Raw genomic sequence first — 16,105 nt, 5'->3', positions numbered from 1 at the left:
AAAAAATAAACTTGTTACCCTGATTACCCTATCACAGAGAAATTTTAGATAAAAAGAAGCCCCACTAGCTAAAACTCAGGGTTTTATTTGAAAAAATAATTTCTTCCTTAACTGAGTCTTTCTCTAGAAACATTTGGGAAGAATGAATTTTTTGTCCACAAAATAAATTCTCCTTATATTTAAAGTATTAATGAAAGAAAATAGCTGTAGTATCTGTATTTAAAGCAAACATAACAAAAGGTCTAGTTCCAATATTATCAAAGATTGAAGAAAGTGAGAGAGCGGAGCTAGAGAAAGCTAAGAAATCCAAAAGCCCCCACCTCTAGGCTGCTGACCCTCTTCTTATCAGGCAAAGAGAACCAATTCGATAGCACAAAATTAAAGAACCTCAATTATATATTTCTTAAACAGTACCCAAAAGAAAGCGAGTGTGGAAAATTCAGTCATCAAAGATGCTTAGATTGCATTTTCTTCTCTAAAACTTCAAATTTATGTTGGATTACCAAGTTGTCTTTAATTAGACTGCAGGTTAGTAACTGCCTCATAATTAGCATTTGCTTCTCGAGCAGAGGTACTTGTCCCCACATCTGACAGTTTAGAAGAAGTACCAGCAGAATATTCACATAGCTGATTAATAGTATTGGACAAAGTAGATTCTGCCCAAGATATTACTCTCCAAATGTCCCTAAGAGAGATCTCAGCCGGTTAAGCAGAAATACCCGCCTCAGATCCTCCTTTGGCTTGGCCATTTTGCACAGAAACGGGAATAGAGCACAGGGCTCTGGCCAGAACGGTTGTATTCTCTAGGCAAGAGCAAAACTACAGCACCAGATCCTGATGGATATACGCTCCCTGATCAGTTTTAGTGGTAAAATTCACGTAAGAATTACAAGAAACAAGTATATTATAATTGGGACGTGCAGCAAGTGTATCTGATATTTGAGGCATTGATGTGGAGATAGTACTTCGGGACTTAAGGAGGTCTCCGCTAATTAGGAACTCAAATTTGCTTGCAGTGAAGAATTAGCTTGATGGACATGTAAGTCCGTGGATCCATGCATTGAGGTTAGGGTTGATGAAATCACTGAAGGTTTTTCTTTTCTTCCCCATCATCATGAAATCTGATATACAGGGCGTGCTCCCCTTTTGGAATGGTGCTCTGTGTCATTTCTTAAAGACCCCTGGTATGAGATATCAGTGACCGGTAGCCTCGGATGTGCCTGTAGTGCTCACCTCCCACAAAGCCTCCGGGGTCCCAGGCAGAGAATCAGCTGTACCCTCATGTGTTTCTAACTAAGGGTATGCATTGTACACCTAGAAGCTGCTGTCATATTGGGCTGTGTGTTACTGTGCTTGAGCCAGAGTGGACCAAAAGCCGGTATGGAGCCGGGGGGGAGGAATCAACCTGCATGTCGTATATTTGTCTGCCTTACTTTGTTTATAATTGTACAAAAAAAAAAGCTAATTTTCAGGCTTTCAAGGTAGTAGACATGAGTGATTAGGTTGCTTTCCACCTATTTGGCGGCATGCATTTTTTGTCAAAAGGTTTGCTTGCACATTAAATCTCTGTAGCTTACTAAAATGTCAGAGCTTGACAGAATGTAATCAGGAAAATCTGTGGAATTGTTGCTTCAATTCACTTGTTTCTGTAGCCCAGTGCATCAATTTGGGAGAAAGCTGGTATCTTAGTAGATTTCAAAGGACCTACAAAAAATATGATGCAGTGCATGAGCATTCAAGAGGCGACACCAGAAAAAGGAGCCTCGGTCATTTTGAAAGCTCAGGTACTTACAGCATTTGTGATGCTGGTGATTTAAAAGGTATCACAGCCTGCTAGGACTTCATTATGTTGTTGAATTGGAAATAGCTCCTTTCCTTAATCATTCGGTTCAAGGAGTCCGGGGGCTGTTAGTCTGGAAAATATATTTGTAGTAAAAGCTCAGAATCTGCAGTCCTCGGAGGGAAACGTGCATCAATCATTCTTTTACCTTTAATTCTTCATAAATGTCCCCAGCGTATCATCTTTCCTGCAAACAGCATTGCAGTGGATGCATTGTTCCAATGATTGTTTAGCATATACATTTTCTGGCATCTCAAGTCGGAAAACCCTTGTTATAATTTCAGTCTGTTGTAATATATTTCTTTACTCAGGTTAGTCATAAGGTTGAAAAGCAGTCAATGACTCTTCTGTCTTTTTTCTTTCTTTTTTTTTTTTGTAGATGGTTTAAGTAGCATCTTCTTAAAATAAACTTTGTGTCCAGATGTTACGACGAGTCCCCTGGATGCCTTCTGACCTTAACATTTTGATCAGTAGGCACCCACCCTGGTCATGGAGCTCACAGGCCTTCACTTCCCTTCTATGAAAGATCCAGGAGAGCAACATAAACAAAAGTAGCCAGTATTTTTGGAATTTCCCTTGCACGGCACTAGGTTGTTTAGGTCTAGTTTCCTGCAAAGTCTTATCCGCTAATCTCTGTACTCTACTTCTGTCTCAAATTTAGCAAATTATTGTAGGCTCTGTGCTGACTGACAGAGATCTGAATATTTGCCATTCAAGAGTTATATCTTTTTATGCATTGTGTGAAAACGTTTAAACAGTGATTTTTTAGCAATTGACCACCATATGTCAATGTTCAGTTATGCACAAGAAAATAAATATGTGGTGTTTATATTAACTCTGGCCTGAAATAGGCTTGTCTGTATGTTCTGTCATGACACCTAATTCAACTATGTTGTGATATCTGACAAATTGGAAAAATTCATCAGTAGATGGGACAGGTCTTTTCCATTATTTATAACATATTCTGATTATTAGAGGGATTTGGTCAACTAATATAAAGCGTACAAGTGATAAGACCTGTCCCTTTTAGATACTGTAATGCAAGCTTTGGATCTACAGTAAGATTTACAAACCACAATTTAAAATGTACCAGATGTTGCATTCATTTTCCCTGAGGAAAGAGAGGAGACCATGCCACAGGTCTTAAAGCTGTGTACATTACAGTTCCAGTATTTAACTTAAACCACTTTTACCAGCCATGTAGGTGGCTGTATATCTGACATTATTGCACCAAGCTGAATTATCTCAGCTAACTCTAGCAGATTGGTGTCATCTGGAATGCAGAACATTTTGTTATTGCACCAGTAGTTCTGTGGTATTCAGATAAGTCTTCTGTGTATGATTTATCAGGAAACATTCTTTGTAAGATACAGCATGTCATTTCTAAGAATGTACTGTTGTACCAAGAATCAGCATTTTGCAAAGTGCTGATATAGTTTGAACTGGGATTAGCCTTGGGATCCCGGTCATTACCAGTGGTGAATAATACTGCTACCGGAAACAGTTCTAGTAAATGAAGGATTTTTTATTAAAGCTGCACAATGAATATCAAAGGGGAGAATTATTATGTGCAGAATAAAAACAAGTGAAGTTTTTTTTATATATATATTAAATCATTGCAAAAGTAAGGTTAAAAATTAGGGAAGGAGTTTATCAGTAATGTTAGCTACAAAATGATTTGTGCCAGTGATGGCTGCTTTAAACAAGTAGCCTTGGGGAATTCTGCGCTACTGCAGAGCAAAGAATTTGCGTAGAATTCCCTTTCCATGCAAAATTTGGGGGAAGGCCTGGTGGGCCATGAGCAGAGCCCTTTCCCATTTGCAGCCGAAGAGCAGGATGGCTTACAGCTGAAGATAAGGATGCCAACTGGCTGTGAGCAGAGCCCATCCCTCTCGTGGCCAAGGAGCCAACAAGACTTAGTGGACCATGAGAGGACCCCATCCTGCTTGCGGCCAAAGATCAGGATGACTGGTGGGCTGTAAACGGAGCCCATCTCACTCACAGCGAAGATAGGCAAACCCGATGGCAAAGAAGGCCCAGCATGAGTGGCAAGAAAGCACTCGAGTCAGTGTGAGAGAGAGGAAGTATGCTGTGGGGTGTATGAGTGTGAGAGAGAGATGCTGTATGAGGGGGAGTGTATGTGAGTGAGAGATTGGGATCTTGTATGTGGTGAGAGAGGGATTGTGTGTGTGAGAGAGAGAGAGGGAGCCTATGTGAAGGGGAATGTGAGTGTGGTGAGAGAAACGTGGAAGCCTGTGTGCAGGTGTGTGTTTGAGAGAATGGTAGCTTCTATACCAGAGGGGGGGGAGTGTAAGAGAGGGAGCCTTTGTTTGGGGGAGTGTATATGTGTGTACAAGAGAGAGGGGGAACCTGTGTGAGGGTTGTGTATGTGAGGGGGGGGTGTCTGGGTGAGAGAGGTACAGAGGGGAGCCTGTGTGAAGGAGTGTGTATGTGCAGGAAAGAGGAGGAGCCTATGTGATAGGGTGTTTGTGTGAGAAAGAGAGGGAGTCTGTGTGAGGAGCTGTGTATGAGAGAGAGGTCAAACACTGAGAGTGGAAGGCTGGGGGGTAGAAATATTTATTTATTTAGCATTTTTATATACCGATTTTCCAGTAACAGAATTACTAATCAAGTCGGTTTACATTTTAAACAATAACATGACAGGAGGATGTCTTACAATAAACAGGAAGATTGAACTTGGATAAAAATAATTGAGGTTAACAACATAAAGCTACATCTTTAGTCTTGATCATTTGTTGGCATTCAAATGGAAGCTGAAGTTAGGAGAAAGCTTGGTTGAATAACCAGGTCTTGAGTCTCTTTTTAAATACAATAGGGCATTACACTAGTCTGAGGTCTGATGGGAGAGAGTTCCAAAGTTTGGGACCGGCGGTTGAGAAAGCTCTTTTACTTAATGTTGTCTTCATCGGTGGGACCTGTAGGTTGTTTCTGTAAGCTTGTCTCACTGGTCTGGTGGAGGTGTGAGGTTGAAGAGGGATCTTGAGCTCTAGTGGGGCGATGTTATGTAATAGTGGAAGAAGTTGAACCTGGAGGGGAAAGATAGAGTGGAGGAATTGGGGCTTGAGAAGGCAAAGTGAAAGAGGTCTGGTCAGAGCAGTAGGGAGAGAGATGGAAGGGACGCTATTACAGTGTACTTCCAAAGGAATTTTCAAATTATCTAAAACTCTGCATCTTTGAGTAATAACTTGTCTATATTAAATTTTAAATTAATTACTCAGACTGTGATGTATGTTGTTGTTTTAACCAATACAAAGTATGCAGCATTTTTAATTTTTGTGCACAGAATTCCCCCAGGAGAAACTACACATGCTTATCCTGATGAAATAAGCAGTAGATGATAGATTATGGCATCTATAGGCATACAAGGAAAATCTATCCTAGCAAGCACGTTCAGAAGGGTCCTTTTTGTTGCCTGGCTAGCAGAGAGCCATCATGGAACAGTTTTGTTGTAACCACATGAAATCATATCAGTATAGCTCCCACACTCTTAAGGGAAATTCAAGTTATTAATGTACATGTATGGAGAAATACACACCAAAAAAAAAAAAAAAAAACCCAGGGCATTACACACTTAAAAGCGGCTGGGCCAAGATCATGCAGTCAGTTGCAGTACAGAGTCTGAACTTCATAAAATTCAAGTACTGAATTTTAGTTCTGCAGTTCAGTCATTGTAGCATAGTATACAGTGGTTTGGTAAATAGATAAAGAGTAGTGTTAAGATGTAATTTGTCTTAAAATAATTTGTGCTTAGGCTATATGGATTTAAACTGTTAAAATTCAAACATTGAAAAGCCACTGTCAGTGGTTAAACCTAAATTTCAAATTTAATTATGCTGGTGAAATGCATTTGACCTCCGCTTAAAATTCTTTTCTCATTTCTGTGTAAGAGAAGCAAAATCCTGCAAAACCTGTATAATTTTTGTCAAGAAGTTGAGGAGAAATGTGTGTGCAGTCCATAACCATAATTTAGAATCGGGGGGGGGAAATGACCACTGTTGGCCACCACAGTTACTTCAGAAGAGTATCAATGTCTGTAATGATCCGGGTTTTGTATTGCAACGCTGAGTTCCATGTCCAAAGAGGTCTCGGGGAAGCTGGCATGAGTGTTTCAGATTACAGAATTAAAACCCATATGCCCCGGGGGGGTTCTTTAGAAATAAATAGGATGTGTGCAGGATGGAACGTTTGATTATTTTTTTTTTGTTTTTCCCAGCAGAGTTTACTGCCACAAGTTATTTTTAATGCTATCGATTTATATATCTATATGTCTATTTATATATAGATATAGCTTTACACACACACTCTCTATCTCTCTCTCCTATATCGCAACTTTTTTTTGCATGTCTGTGAAGATAACCACAACTTCCTCCTTTAGATGCAAAGCATGTTTGCAAACTCAATGCATTTATAGCTATCGGCTAACTTAGGAAGTGCCAAGAATCACATGATTAGAATGAAGTCAGTCGGTGTTTGCCACACTCGGGAAAAGGAGAGGGTTGAGTGATGAGGATGGGGAAACAAATAGGAAAGGAGAATGAGAGGAAAATAGAGTATTTCAGATATGTGATAAAAAGAAAGATCATGAAGAAGCTTTTTGAGGTATAATTATAATTGGGTTTTTGTGTTGTTTTTTTAACAATGATCTTCTTAGTAGCCCATGAATAACAGCCCAATATGTGGTATAGAAATATGACTGGAGCTATGTTCTTCCTGGAAGTGTTGTATAGTAATTATCCCTTATGATTGCTAGATATGAAGTTTAAAATTAAATTGAATAAATTTAGCACTATAGTTTTGTAGAATTGCTGGTAATGTCCTGCCCAGTAACTCAGCTGGAGTACTGTGTGCTGGCATCTGGGAGACCCAGTTATGATGATCAAATCTAGCTTCTGCCCATCAGACCAGCTGAGGCTGGACACACTAGAAAGACAGCTTTTGCAGTCCCCATGGTAGGCACTAATTTCTAAAAGTAAAATGTGCGGCTTAGCTGCACATTTTACTTACTGTATTGCGCGGGAATGACTAATAGGGCCATCAACATGCATTTACATGTTGCGGGCGCTATTAGTCTCGAGGGGGTTGGACATGCATTTTTGACGCGCTATTACCCCTTACTGAATAAGGGGTAAAGTTGCGCATCGAAAATGAGCATCTAAATGTGGGTTAACGGTGCGCTTCACCGTACTGTATTGGCCTGTATGTCATGTAGGTACCACAAGTATTTTCCTGTCCCCAGGGCTCATCTAAGGGATGAATTTTCAAAGAGTTGCATGTGTAAAAATGACCATATACATGCATAAGTAACCTATATTTGCATAATCGCTAGTTTATAAAAGATGTGTATGTTTACTTTACATTTCATGTACACATATACACATGGAAAAAAGAAATGGTCTAAGGGCATTCCAGGTCAGGGCCAATGGTTACATATGTAAGTTGTTATTTTAAAAGATCCATGTGTACATTTGTCAATGTATTCATACAATTTTACACCTGCTAATTATTTTTTATTTATCGAGTTTTTTATACCGTCGTCCAGTTTCGCCATCACAACGGTTTACAAAGTTTCGATATTTAACAGGTTCCAAAAGATTCATGTGATTGTTAACATAGATAGTGTCGGTTTTATAAACTTAGTTCGTAGGTCAAGCTATACAGGTTTCGGTTATGTATTATGTTGTTATAATTTGTATTAGGCTTGTTTATTGTGTATTATTAGCTAGATGGGAAGTCTAGGTGAACTGGGGGGAGTTCAGGATAAAGAACCAGAAGGGTCTTGATGACCTTGAGAAGGACTGGGCGAACTGGTGTAATAATTGGTAAATTGGTAACTTTGATTACGTGCACATGTTTTAAAATATTCTATATAAAGAACTTTCCAAAGCTATACACAATTTAAACAATTTTTCAATTAAATCATAAAATTTACAATAACTGTTAAATTTAATGACAATAGTTATACAGTTATACAACAATTCAAAACACATACAAACACACAGTACACAATAGTACACAAGTTATATACCCTGAAAAACTATATTTATTACATAAACCTTCCCCCTCCACCACCACCTCCCCCCTCCGACCTGGGGATATAGTCAATAGCTGACACAATCTCTGCCAACAAATTGTTGCTCCAAACCCTGTATACACTATATACAGGTTAAACATACACATAGTCGTCTTCAAACTTGATAGATCACACATCAAGCCCAAATCCAAAACAGAAGTCAGTTATAAAATAATTATCTAAAAAATCCCAACATGGATTGTTTCACTTATTCCAAGGCTGCCTCAAGGAAAACTTTATCCAAAAAACAAAAAAATATATATCAATTCAACTAATCACTTATTTCAAGCAATCTTATAAAAACTCCCAGACTAGTATAGAGAAATAATTACAGTCTGACACAAATAGCTTCACACATCTCAGCGAATATCAAAACCATACTACACTTCCCTGGACATCTTCAAAAGATATATAATAAAATGAGAGAGCAAATCACAAAAATATAGCTCAAAATTTCCCAACTAAAAAAAAAAAATCCATACTTTATAGAAACACCATTCATGCTTCTAAAAAGTTAGATGCTGAGGTAAGATCTTTGTTTAAAAAAGTCACATGAATGTTACTCACCAGTCATGGACTATATAGACCTCACATTTTATTATTTAAAATCATTTATAGTCCACTGATCTACCAAGCTCAGCAGGTAACAACTCAACATACATAATAAACATAAAGGGTAAAATGTAAATGTAAAACATAAACAATCTCTCCAATAACGGAGACAACCAGAAAACCAATCAATCATCTAACCCCCCCCCCCCACCAAAAAGAAAACATAAAATAGAAAGCTCAAAATAATCGAAAACTATGATTAAAAATCCCATTCAGTCTTAGCATTTAAATCACATGGTTCCACAAAGTTCAGAACAAAAATCCATCTTTGCTCCACTTTCAACATCCAAGAATTTTAATTCCCCCACTCCCCGCAAATGCGCCTTAAATTGCCGCAATACGAAAAAAATCTGCAGATTGTTGACGGAATGTTGTGGCTATGTAAGAGGAGTTTCCAAGTAAGAATTCTTAATGTTGCTCCTTTGCTCAATTCGAGTCTTCAATAACTGTGATGTTTTATCAACATAAATCAACAAGCATGGACATAATATAAACCACATTTTGTGATAAGCAAGTAGTCAGTGATCTCAAATGATGTTTTACAGGTGGCAGGATGAACAAAAATGGAGAAAGTCAAAGAAATGTCACTTACATTATATGTGTTACATGGGTAGTGACTGCCATCAAATAAATCAATACTATGGTATTTCTTTTCAGTCGAAGAAATGACATTACCAAAGAATCACATAAGAACATAAGAAATTGCCATGCTGGGTCAGATCAAGGGTCCATCAAGCCCAGCATCCTGTTTCCAACAGAGGCCAAAACCAGGCCACAAGAACCTGGCAATTACCCACTTAAGTTCTGAGCCCGTCTAAAAGCAAAAAAAAAAGGTGGCTTGCAAAAAATCAGAAAATCCCAGTTTGATAGTTGCCATCCATATAAGATGAAAGAAAATACTCCTCTGAGTCAGGATGTTAGTTTACAGAGGATTTATACTTCTGTTAGTGAATTTAAAATTCAGGCAGCAGAGGTGAATGCTTTCTTCAAAGGGGTTATCCCTGCTTAGTGATTAGGAAAGCTTATTGGAGGCTCATTTTGTGAATCCTGATGTGTTACTACGAAAGAAACTTGTAGTTCATGTGGATAGTGGTTTGTGTTTCCTTATTCAAAAAGTGCCTTTGTTTAGTTACTGTATTTATTAAGACAAACTGGCTGTTACTATGAGATTTTCAGTTTTTTCAGAAGCCTCCTTTTTGCTTATAGTTGGGCTCAGAAATTATGTAATTCTTTGGTAATGTCATTTCTTGCACTGAAGAGAAATATTAATGTAATTGGTGGCAATCGCCCATTTGGCACGTGTAATGTATGTGAACTTTTGACTTTGTCCGTTTTTATTCATTCTGCCACCTCTAAAACATGTGACTTAAGAATACTGATTTTCCCTGTTTTTGTAGTCATGTTTATGTCCAGGTATCTTACAGCTTTGCTTCTGTTTTTGCTTTTTAATCAGCTTCAGGCCCTACTACAGATCTGGTCCAAGTTGCCTCCAAGAGAAGCATTAGAGTTACTAGATTTCAATTATCCAGACCAGTACGTGCGAGAGTATGCGGTGAATTGTTTAAAACAAATGAGGTATGTATGCACTGTACAAGGTGTAGCTGCAGATGTTTGAGTAGGGGTTTTTTTTGTGTGTAGTAAAGCATATAGAACCAGATTTAAGATTTGGGCAGCAGAGTGCATAAAATCTACAAGTTGCTTTACTTGCCCAGTTATGAAATAGTGCAATTTTTGCCTAATCTTCCTGCAATATATAAAAGGAACAAAAATTCCACAGATTAAAATTGTGGGACAAAAACTGCAAAAAGAAACAGCCATAGCTCAGGAGTTCTAATTTAAGAATCTGGTGCCTTGCGAAACTGATCTATGGTGATTCTCTTCTTTCAAAATATAAAGTGACTGGTAGAAAAAGGTAAAAGACAGAATTAGTAGCCGAGTCCATACAATAAAGGTTTACGTTTTCCTTATTAGTTGACTTAATAAACAGAACAACATTCACAAAATAGTTGTTTAGGATGTGAAGTGTGAATAAGTTCAGCTCTTTTGTAGAACAATTCTTTATTTTATTTTTTTTTCTAACAGATTTAGGGATGTGTCCCAAATACATAGAGGGAAATTTTCAAAGCAGGTTTATGCTGGTGAATACTGATTTACCCAGGTAAATCAGCCTGTTTGAAAATAGCCTTTCTTGGGAGGGACTTAAAAAACACGCAAGGGTTCACAATGCTCGTGTTTCTATCCACACTTTAAAAAAAAAAAAAAAGAACGTCACAGTTTGGTTTTAACACACATACTTCACCTGAGTTTTCAGAGGGATCGTACCCCTGCAGTTTTCCTTTGAAAGTTCAGGTAAAGCATGCACGTTAAAATTGTCCATGTAGTTTGGAGCTGTGTGGGCTGTTTGAAACTTGCCCCTATAATAACATAAGCAAATGAACACCAAAGGGTTAAATTATCTGGAAATTTAAATGAACTTTCTGAAATGTTATCCCTCCATCCAAAATAAATATTTGGTTGTTTGGGAAACTGTCTTGTTCTACCCCCCCCCCCCCCCCCCCCCCCCGAAACTGCCGTTCCCTTTTTTGAAAATAGGCGTTTCATAAAAACAAAGGCATTATAAGTTAAAACAAAATTTAAAAAATTAAGAATCCTCTCATTAGACACTGTTTTGGATTTTGATTTTTAGATATTTGCTTTTCCAGATGAGAGCTCAAGGCGAATTACAAATTCAAGTGCAGTTGGTAGGTCCCTTCCCAAGAGGGCCTACAATCTAAGTTTACCCTTAGACATTGGGGAGAGTAAAGTGACTTACCCAAAGTCACGAGAGAAGTCAGTGGGAGAAGCAGGATTTGAATCCTGGCTTCTCTGGTAGCCACTAGACTATATTCCACAATTATGCTAACTAACTGAACGCCTCCTTGGAGAAATGTTTCATATCTAGATGGTTTTAATAATGTATTTCTGAAGATGCAGATACGGTATCGCAAAGCACATCATGATCAGGGGATTGCATGAGTGATATTGAACAAATACCTTAACACTTGCTTACTTGGATAATCCTGTTTTATAGAGACTTTCTTACCTTCAGAGATGAGAGGTCTTTCAGCTGAATTGTTGTTTGGCCTTACAGTTTGCACCATCGTTACAAATGCATGATGGCAAATTACATCAGAGTATATGAGAAAATTGACTGCATAAGGCTGAACAAGAACAAATTTAATGTGTGGGCTTGAAAATGTACACCCATTGTGGCTGTCCCGCCAGTATAAAACTGGTAACTGACTGCACATTCTTCTGGCCTTGTAGTGACGAGGAGCTCTCCCAGTACCTTCTACAGCTGGTGCAGGTTTTGAAGTACGAGCCCTTTCTGGATTGTGCCCTCTCTAGGTTCCTGTTAGAGAGAGCTCTTGCCAATAGGAGGATAGGACAATTCCTCTTCTGGCATCTAAGGTAAATGATATTTTACTCAATAAGATACACTCATGGTAGCTCATTCTCACTCCAAGGATATCTTCTGTTGAACTCTAGCCAATTTCTTGGAAGTAGAATCATGTGGGTGACTTTGTCTATGGATCAAACACTTATTAAAAGAAGTCCAGTGAATAGGATAGAAAGTAGCAGCTTTGTAAAGCTGAAGGCAAGGCTGATTGCTAAAAACCAATGAAAGCTTGGAGTATAATAGTTCTACCAGAACATGCTGACATGTGGTTAGATGTTCTTTTAAAGTTATTTTTGCTTTTGAAAAAAACATGTATTTATAACTTGAATGCATAACTTTTATTTCTAGTATGTTTGTTTTTGTTTGGAGGGCATGAAAGCAGCTTATATAGCACTGTGATAACAGCCTTTTCAAACTACTGCTGTGCTAATGTATCAAATGGATCTGTATGCTCAATGTTAGCCATTTGTTACCAAACAGGTGCAGTGCCATCAAACTACACGAAAATATATTTGGCTGGAAGCTATAACAAATGCTTATTAAAGAGTTCCATTTCTGTTCTGATTATTACTTAAATGCATTTGAGAACTGCCTTTTACAAAATTTCAGCGAACCAGTCTGGTTTTAATTAATATAATTAACTGGGTGCTACTGCATCCCACATCAGCCAAGTACAACTAGTATGCTGTTGGCTGAGCAGTCAAAGAGTTGTGCAAAAGCAGGGAGGAATGGCCTTATACTGTAGTGCATACTATTTGTTGCTAAAAAGTCCTGTAATGTAACAAATGAAATAATTTAGGTCAGAGGATGTGGTTAGAGCAGTTAGTATAGCTGGGTTTAAAATAGGTTTGGATAAGTTCTTGGAGGAGAAGTCCATTAACGGCTATTAATCAGGTTGACTTAGGGAATAGCCATTGTTATTAATTGCATCAGTAGCATGGGATCTTCTTAGTGTTTGGGTAATTGCCAGGTTCTTGTGGCCTGGTTTGGCCTCTGTTGGAAACAGGAGGCTGGGCTTGATGGACCCTTGGTCTGACCCAGCATGGCAATTTCTTATGTTATGTTCTTATATGAACATAACATATGCCACACTGAGTCAGACACTGTTCAAGGTGTGGTTTCACCTGCACCTTGACAGCCGCCGTTCCGGTCCAAAAGGGGAGGGGCTAGGGATGCGCTAGTGTCCCTAGCCCCTCCTTTTGCCTGTTTTTACCGCCGGGCCTCATTTAAATACAGAATCGCGCGCACAGGAGAGTGGCCTGTGTGCGCGCTGGGAGAGCGGGCGTTCGCCCGCTTTCCCGCGTTTTTACTGTATCTGCCCGATAGTTTGCTTTTTTGACCACCACAGCACACTGAGCCAAGATTTCAGTGGATTATCCACTGAGGCATAAGACCAGTCCAGTCTGGCAAAAGTTAATATTTGTGCGATGCCTTAATTGTGCTACCATTTCCAGCTATCTGTTTTGATATACTTGTTCTGTAATCTAATTTTTCTTTCATTTTGTGGTGAACAAAAAAAGAGAGGGTATATTTAAGTTCCTTGAATATGTAGAATAAAAATAAAAGTACAAAAAGCCTATGTTAGTATATTTTTTACAGTTTTTAAATGCATTTTTTGCTTCAAGATACACAATAAAGGTATTTAGCAGGTATTTCACCTGTTACCACAGGAATTCCCCCATCTTTTCTGGGGGACTAAAAGATTCAAACTTGATATCTTCAAAGGCTCTCATGTAATCAAAGAAAATGTTCAATACTGACATGGTCTTTATTGTTAGTTTTAAATATTTGCTTGAAAGGCTTTTAGAATAGTTTAGTTTCTCTCTCCTCTCTCCTGTTGCATGTTTGAAAAAGAGTGGGAATATTATCTCTGGTGTGTGAGAGATATTTCACATTCCCCTCACTCCTGCTCTGCTGCAGTATGCGGATACAAAAAATCACATTTTAGACCTCTAACAAATGTGCATTCGTCATTGTAGAATGCTGTGGTCTCTTACAGAGAGAGCATGTATGTGAAACACTTTCTCAAACCGTACTTCTATACAAATTCCTTAAAGCTTAGTTTTACACTTCGTCTGTGTAAAGGTTGTGGACTTTGTGGCTGGAGTGCGAATTCTCGTAAGCAGATGAAGTGATGTTTTGGCTATTCCTTGTCTGTAACTTTGTCATTTTCCTGTCTACAGATCGGAGGTCCACACTCCTACAGTTTCAGTTCAATTTGGTGTAATACTTGAAGCCTATTGCCGTGGAAGTGTTGCGCACATGAAAGTGCTTACCAAACAGGTATGGAAAATGTTATATGTTATGTAAAACTTCTCGGGCTTTGTATGATTTTCAGTTGAAATACAATATTCACTTTCTATATGGTACCAATTGGTATTGGTAGTTTTCATAGCACAGCACTGAGCATAATTCACATTCATAGAGTATTTTCATCCATATGGGTTCATAGCTTCTTTGCACTCGTCTATAGTTTGCTTTACCCTGTAGAAAATCAGATTCGTTTTCTTTTACTTGCATGTAGAATAAGCAATCTCCTATTATAATTCATTACATAGAAAATTAATTGAATTACCAGTTACTAGAACTAATTAATTATCCTGGTTATAGGACAGCATGTAATATATGTAAAACATGTAATATATAGATTTTGTGATACTAGCATTGGCAAATGGTAGAAACTTTCTTGAGATGATGCACCAGAGCAGGGGTGGCCAATTCTGGTCTTCAAGAGCCACAAACATACCCGATTTTCAAGATACAATGTATATGGAGGAAATAGATTTGCATGTACTGCCTCGTATGCAAATCTGTCTCATGCATATTCATTGTGGATATCCTGAAAACCAGGCCTGTTTGTGGCTCTTGAGCACCAGAAGTTGACCACCCCTGCAGTAGAGAAATGTTCTGTGGTTCTTTGGAATCAGGGCCTGTTCTTCCATTTGGAAAACTAGGCAATCGCCTAGACTACTGTAATTTTGGGGTGGCATGAGTGATGACTGTGGCTTTAGGTAGCATGTTCTGCTTACTGCTCCAGCCCCTCCCTCCCAGGCAGCATGCAGGGCACAGGGGAAGGCATAACAGAAGGGATCGTCTGGAGAGGTTTGACTTTTTGCCGATGATACCAAAATCTGCAACAGGGTTAGAAAGCAGGAAGATGGTGAAAATATAAGGAGGGCTCTAGCGAAGCTTGAGGAAAAGTCTAGGAGACTGGCAGCTAAGATTTAATGCTGCTGAATGCAGAGTAATGCATTTAAGGCTGCAAACCCCAAGGGGAGAGGTACAATATTGGAGGTGAAATTCTTCCAAGCGCAAAAGAAGGGCAGAGGTGATTGTATCTGATGATCTTAAGGTGGCCAAACAGGTAGCCAGAAAGATGCTTGGCTGCATAGGGAGAGGAATGACCACCAGAAAAAGGGAGGTCATATTGCCCCTGTGTAGGACCCTGGTGAGCCCTCATTTGGAATACGGTGTACAATTCTAGGGACCTCACCTGTTGGAGTCTGTCCTGACGGTGCCTACTAAAATGGTCAGTGGTCTTAGTTCTAAACCATGTGGAGATAGACCTAGATCTAAACATGAATACCCTAGAGTAATGGCGAGATAGGGGAGAAATGATAGACATTTAAAAATCGCATTGGTTTCCATTCACAGGAGGTGAGCCTCTTTCATTGAAAAGAAAGCTCTAGATAGAGCAAGGAGACATGGGATGAGGGTGAAAGGGGGTAGACTCAGGAAATATTTCTTTACAGAAAGAGTAGAGGATGCATGAAATGGCCTCCCAGTTGGAGGTGTGGTGGAGATGAAAATAATATCTGCATTCAAGAAAGCATGGGATAAATACAAGGGATCTCTGAGGGAATGATGGGAATTGTAAGAGCTACATAAGTTAGAGTAGTAGGCAGACTGGATGAGCCATGTGGACTTTTTTCTGCCGTCGTGTTTCAAAGTGCACAGATAACAGTGAAGAATTTACCCTGCTTCCTAATCCAGTCCTGCCACTCGTGGTGTTTCCCACCCAGTTCAGCAAGTGAATTGTCTCAAGAACTAGCAGCATCCATTTTGTTTTATGAGGCAGATAGTGAAAAGGCAGTTGTCAGCATTATAAACTGCCGTTAATGCG

The 16,105-nt window shown here is 38.9% G+C and overlaps 1 protein-coding gene across 5 annotated transcripts in view; it reads left to right on the top strand.

Moving 5' to 3' along the window:
* The window catches only part of PIK3CB (phosphatidylinositol-4,5-bisphosphate 3-kinase catalytic subunit beta), a 430,104-nt gene that overhangs the window by 326,465 nt on the left and 87,534 nt on the right, over positions 1–16,105 (top strand). For all 5 annotated transcript variants that reach the window (XM_029615666.1, XM_029615665.1, XM_029615663.1 and 2 more), the window contains 3 exons: positions 9,997–10,118; positions 11,850–11,993; positions 14,166–14,265. In XM_029615666.1, the coding sequence (XP_029471526.1) occupies positions 9,997–10,118; positions 11,850–11,993; positions 14,166–14,265 (366 nt within the window). The remainder of the gene's footprint in view (positions 1–9,996; positions 10,119–11,849; positions 11,994–14,165; positions 14,266–16,105) is intronic.

This window comes from Rhinatrema bivittatum, chromosome 9 (genome assembly GCF_901001135.1).
Source record: "Rhinatrema bivittatum chromosome 9, aRhiBiv1.1, whole genome shotgun sequence".
Classification (NCBI taxonomy): Eukaryota; Metazoa; Chordata; class Amphibia; order Gymnophiona; family Rhinatrematidae; genus Rhinatrema; species Rhinatrema bivittatum.
Note: the sequence above shows the minus strand (reverse complement) of the source record. Positions and strands in the feature narration are given on the sequence as shown.